Genomic DNA, 5,910 nt, shown 5'->3' with positions numbered 1-5,910 from the left:
GATTGTAAGTGTCAAATTTTAACTTCATAAAGGCATCAAAGTCATATGACAAGTTATAATCGTAATTTTCTTATAAATAATATAGATTTAACCCACTTTTCTTAAAACTTATATACTATTTTAAATATAATTAATTTTAATTTAAACAAATTTTATAAATAAAACAAGCATATTTTAAGTCCATATCTACACTAGAACATAATCTATGAATGTATAAATTACAACCATATATTTATTTATATAACTTTTTTTTTCTAATTATACATTTAAATTAAAAGACCCAAATCCTTTTTTTTTTGTCTTGCTTATATTTTTATTTGAAATTCCTTTGTGATTATATTCTTCTTGTTGCATATCTCATTTGTACACGGTCACCTAACTATCTAATAAAACCCTAAAATGCCTAATAGTAAATCATAGTCGTTAACACAATTAGTTACAAACGCGCCTTTTTTTAAAGTATATAATATTTATATACGGCAAATGCAACAAATAAACTCACACCCCCTCCTCACCTATAGTGAGGTTTGAACCTCTGACCTTCTAAAAGGTCAAGAGCTACGATACCGCTAGGTCAAAGGCTCTTTAGTTACAAATGCGCCTTTATACCCATTTTGAAAAAGGTGACGGCCAAGATAATGGTTTGATATTTTGGTAACAATCGTACAAATCATATTTCATAGTTTATGTATGAAAGAAAGAGATAAGATAAGACTTAACATACAATACCACTCTTATTCTTTATCTCTTTCAATTACAACTAACTGTTTTAATTATCAAAATTAAAGATGTATGATGTGATATTAATTTGAAATTATACGGAAACAGAAGAGAAGGGAAGCATGTTCCAATGATCCATTAAGCAGTTGTTGCATTTATATTGAAAACAATATTCAATGTGTAACAGAAACTAAGCAAACAACCATGAGAGATTAAGTCCAAATCCAACAACCGGAACCAAATCTATTTAACCTCATAATAACAATATAACAAACCACAAGGGTGGTACCTAATTGGTTTGAGCTTGACTCGAAAGATCAAAAGTACCAGGAGGTCCCAAGTTCAAATTCAAGGAGAAATAAAAATCCCTTTGTAGCCACGGAGGTTCAAATACGGTGGCTCCGGACTATCTGCAAAGCAAGTGGTCGTCCTGGGATTAGTCGGCTTGCATAACGGGTTGGATATACAGGTTAATAAAAAAAACAATAAGATTGGTTATCCATGTCAAATATTTTCTTAAAATACATTTTAGTAGCATAATTAAATCAAATCCCCACAATCCCATAACAAAAACAAGAAATTCACACAAACATCATATCTCCTCCCTTCATTTTACAAGGTTAAATAAAGAGAAAACAGGAGATTTTGGGGATGGGGAGCAAAACTTGTGGCATATGAGTAACATCACATTGCCACAAATGACCATAAAAGAGTAAAAAGGTACTAATTATGATATATATATATATATATATATATATAATCCAACAGATGAAACATAACGGTTGACAGGAGTTTTGCAGGCACGTGCAACGGATTAGAGGTCTATGATGGTGCAGATGGTTCTGGTTTAACCAGAGAATTGGTGTCGGGTTGGTGGGTAGGGTAGATTAGTGAAGCAAGTGATATCGGCATGATGCATAGAGCTTTCGACTGGAGGAATTGCATGGCGGCTCCAACATCTTCTTCCATGAGCTTTGCAACTTCACGTTCTGTGTCATCGTTTGACCAATTTTCCCAAGCGGGTTGATTGTATCCATTTTCACTGGCATCCCCCTATTCATCAATGAATATACTAGCATTTAAGATACTATACAAAAAAGAATGACCATTTTCAATAGAGATGGTACAAAAAAGTGCAAGCCCGGCTAGAACAGAACGAAAAAACCAGGCCTGAAAAAGCCAAATCCAGCCGTCTTTCAACAAGCCCGAAAAAAACCTAGGTATTTTTTGCCTGGTGAAAATGGATACAAGGTGAAGAGATAAATCCATTAAAAATGGGGGTTGTGGGTTACCTCAACGGATTGCAATGGGACATCGGATACAAGTTGTGCGACTGCCCCAGCTCCACCCAGCCTACTCATGCTAAGAACCTGCTAAGTCAGTCAGTGAAGCTAGTAGAAACTACAAAATGTTGGCATAGGAACAGATACACATGGAATCTAAGATTAAACCATGATGAATGCACATTAGATGTGATTTTAATGAGCATGAGAATATCCAGTCCTTGAGAAGAAAGGAACAGGAAGGTTCCAACACATATGGAACATGCCCCACAAACACAAATTGTCCCAGGCGAATATGTAATTACTCAAGAATGAAAGGTTTCAACATACATTGTGAACAAAATGGTCCCAGTCTAAGCCAATACGAAGAAAATATTATCTAACAGTGTATTGGAAATTAATATGGATAAATATTTGGTATGAGATATATTTACCTTGACCTGAAGCCGTAGGAACTTGACATAATCCAAAATTTCATCAAGCATAGCAGCCTTATCCGTCTGCACACGAAAACATCCAATCCATTAACTATACAATCATAGAAACAATGAGAAATGATTGCAAGTTTCCAACTCTCGATCAACTAGAAAGTCTTTATAATTCAAGAATATACAAAGGATATCTATATCGTCCATTTGCTGACCTTGTTGCAGCTGGGAACAAGTTCCTGCAAAGCCCTCATTCTTTCCGCAATTCTTTCTCGGCGTAGCTGAAAAATATATGTAAAGCTACTAAGTGATGGTGAAACATCTAACTATTTTTTCATGTTGCTAGTTTGAATAGCTTATCTTACCCGTTCAGCTATGCTATGGGGATCTGTGGCTTGTCCTCGTCGAGCTCGTACCCTAGGGCGAATTGTAGGTGGATGCGGCACAGTTACAGCTGTACTGGTAGTTGGTTGCCCTTGAAAAGCCTGCTAGGGAAAATGGTAAACTTAATCTAGTTCAGTTTGGTAAAAACTAGCTCATAAACTATATGACGATGTAAAATGACCTAAAAAAGAAAACATACAAGGGGCATAATTTGAAAAAAGTGAAAAAGCCCCAATAAGCTATCTGAAGTAGCTTTTCAAAAAGCTAATGCATGACTTACCAAATGGGGATTTTTTTCAATAAGCTAACTTATGGTTGCCAAACATGTCCTAAAAAGAACAAAACACTAACAAGTAAAAAAACAATACAAATGCAATTTCATGTAAAGGTCACTTTTGAAGTGGCATGTAACGCCCAAAGGCCTATAGGCTATAGTGCTATACATGCCTACAACTATTTCACTCAGGTATCAAACCTGGTTCATGCAACTATGTAAGTCACTGAAGATCTCGTCATTGGTGATGCTGATTGGGGAGACAAAGTTGCAGATGATATACATTTTTTGTCAGCCTATGACCACCAACATCAACACATATGACCAAGGGTTCAAACCTCACCAAACGTGAGGAGGGGTGTGTTGAGTTTATTTGTTTTATTTGCCGTATATAAATATTATATACTTCAAAAAAAAAACATCAACACATATGCATGGAGAACAAATAGAACATGAACCAAGTAATATGGGTAGAAAGGATTAACACACGCTTGCAGAGTCAACTTTGGATAACCAAACCAAACCAAACCAAACCCACCTAGTGGTGAAGTCTAGGGAGGGTAAGACGTATACAAACCCTGACCTTTACCTCTAAGAGTAGAAATGGTTGTTTCCATTAAGACTCTCTCAGCTTGTGAAAAGTGTTGAAAGAAAGAAAAGTAGGTAAGATTAAATTTTGAAAAGTTGGACATAAGTAAGCAATAACAATACAAATAAACGCAAGTACAGAATAAACCTAAAAGCTAACTACCTTTTCTATGCGAGCTACTTTCTAACGTTTTACCTTTGTCTCCTCCCCTAAGAAGTCAATAAACTTAACCCTACCTTTGACGGATATAAAGTCTTGGCCATTAAATAGCCCCAATCGAATTACAGACTTGGTTCCATTTAAATAGGGCCATGCCACTAATGATAAGCTATTGGCATGGTAGCATATATCGATATGAACATAAATGACCATCAACATACATCGGTAGTCTTTGGATATTGGAAGTGGACTCCTTACTAGTTAACCATTCGATCTTTTGCTTAAAAGAGTGTACTCGTTAAACCAAACCAAACCAAACAAACCCAGTATACCTGCTCGAATGCAGAGTGTATGCAGCCCTGACCTCTACCTTCTGAGGGTAGGTTTCCTTCAAGACCTCCAGCTTGTGCAAAAGTGTGACCGAAAGTAAAAGACCATGGGAAGAAGAAAGAGAATGTACTCATTGTTACACATATCAACGACCTACATTGTCCTAATCACAAAAACAAAACAAAACTAGATGCATACTACCCTTTGCTATATCTTGAATCAAATCCCCACATATCAATGACCTACATATACAATCATGGCAACCAATCGACCCTTAAACCGGAAAAACCACAATTGATTTTGAATTTCAAGAGCAAGAACGTAAAACCCATTCCTCCAAATGTTCCACTTTCAACTTGAAACCAAGATACCAACTTGTAAATTACGAAAGAGGGGACATCCAATCTCCAATGCTTCACTACCGGATAAAACCAAACCAAACAAGCCTGTTATATCCCATCAGTGCCCCAAAAGAAAAGAGTATAGCTGCTATTTTCGCAAAGACCAAAAATACATGGAGCATGTGCACCGATGGCCTCAAACACATCATTTTAGCAATTGTTATAATAAAATATATTCAAATTCAGAAGCAAGAGACGATGCCAGAAACACAAAATCAGTATTATGAACCTGGGGAACAGTATGTAGCAGCGAGTGTGACTGCAAATTTTCAAATGGAGGAAACAAACCACCCATGTTCATGTTCCCTCCTCTCTCCTGCACATCGACAAATGTAAATTACATATATAGCCCTTCAATTTCTCAACAAGTCACAATCACCCCCTCCAAGTTTAACAACTCCAAAATGCTGCTATTACTATTCCAATAGTCAGAGCACGAAAACTGAAATCCGCAGTTACCACGAACAAAAAAAGGATCAACTTATTTAGGGTAAAAAGAACTTACACGCTGCTGCTGCTGCTGCTGCCCCCCTGTAAACGCTCCGATGGTTTCACGGCCGTTATCTAAGCTCAAACCTAACGGAAACACAGACTGCTGCTGTTGTTGATGATGAACAGATACCGTTTCAGAAGCAGCAGCATCGGAAGTATTACCAGTAGGCAAGCATCCGGCGATGTTGTAAGAAGGAATCGCGAGAATTTGCTCAAGGAAATCGTCTCCGTAACCCTCCGGCGGGTCAGTGGCCATGCCGGAGACAGGAGAAATCGTAATCTGAGGTGGGTTTGGGCGTGTCTGAGAGAAGGGAGAGGAAGCGAGGAGGACTGAGGAGGTTGGAAAAGGGCGAAGAAGAAGAGAGAGGAGTTTCAAAGGATGATGATTAACAGAGTGGCGGTCAATGTAATTAAAGAGAAAACCAAGGGTAATTTTGAAAGTGGAAAACAGCATGCGTGGTATTGGAAAACACGCAGCCATGACAACATCATTTTCTATCAACACATCAGCCGTTTTTTTCATGCTCTCTTTCCGCATGGGGCCCAAACCTTTTATAGCAAGTGTAAATAACAAATTTGGTCTGTATCGTTTATTTCACTGGATTTCGATAAATAAAAATAGTTAGGTTGTTTATCAAATGTATATTCAAGTAATCACTTATCAAGTAATATTATTTTATCGGATAAATATAATAAGTATTAAGAATCTTACCCGGTAAAAACGAGACAAAGTTCAATAGTCTTACCCGGTAAATGATGACGACGATTCTTATCACGATAAGCACTTACCCGGTAAATTGTTGTATACTATGTCGTTTTGGTGGACTAAAATCTTACCCGGTAAGTGCAT

The 5,910-nt window shown here is 37.1% G+C and overlaps 1 protein-coding gene across 2 annotated transcripts; it reads right to left on the bottom strand.

The window, feature by feature from the left end:
- Positions 1 to 1,215: 1,215 nt before the first annotated feature.
- Positions 1,216 to 5,413, bottom strand: LOC112504764 (transcription factor UNE12-like). 2 transcript variants are annotated; one of them, XM_025108717.1, is made up of 7 exons: positions 5,074 to 5,413; positions 4,798 to 4,884; positions 2,797 to 2,916; positions 2,647 to 2,712; positions 2,438 to 2,503; positions 2,013 to 2,090; positions 1,216 to 1,773 (listed from the first exon to the last, which is right to left on the bottom strand). In XM_025108717.1, exons 1-7 carry the CDS (start codon positions 5,314 to 5,316, stop codon positions 1,543 to 1,545), a joined length of 891 nt encoding a protein of 296 aa, XP_024964485.1. In that variant the 5' UTR covers positions 5,317 to 5,413; the 3' UTR covers positions 1,216 to 1,542. The 2 variants fall into 2 exon arrangements, with proteins under 2 accessions (XP_024964485.1, XP_024964484.1); XM_025108716.1 differs by having other exon boundaries at positions 2,797 to 2,919; positions 5,074 to 5,406.
- Positions 5,414 to 5,910: the final 497 nt, after the last annotated feature.

Source organism: Cynara cardunculus, unplaced genomic scaffold (genome assembly GCF_001531365.2).
Source record: "Cynara cardunculus var. scolymus isolate 2C unplaced genomic scaffold, CcrdV1 Un_Scaffold_6813, whole genome shotgun sequence".
Classification (NCBI taxonomy): Eukaryota; Viridiplantae; Streptophyta; class Magnoliopsida; order Asterales; family Asteraceae; genus Cynara; species Cynara cardunculus.
Note: the sequence above shows the minus strand (reverse complement) of the source record. Positions and strands in the feature narration are given on the sequence as shown.

Bases quoted from the DNA above. Each gene is read 5' to 3' on its own strand.
- LOC112504764 (XM_025108716.1), bottom strand. From the start codon at position 5,316: ATGGCCACTGACCCGCCGGAGGGTTACGGAGACGATTTCCTTGAGCAA. The intron at 4,885-5,073 runs GTAAGTTCTTTT...GTCGATGTGCAG, and splicing joins AGCAGCAGCAGCAGCAGCGT to GAGAGAGGAGGGAACATGAA. The intron at 2,713-2,796 runs GTAAGATAAGCT...TATATTTTTCAG, and splicing joins CCCATAGCATAGCTGAACGG to CTACGCCGAGAAAGAATTGC.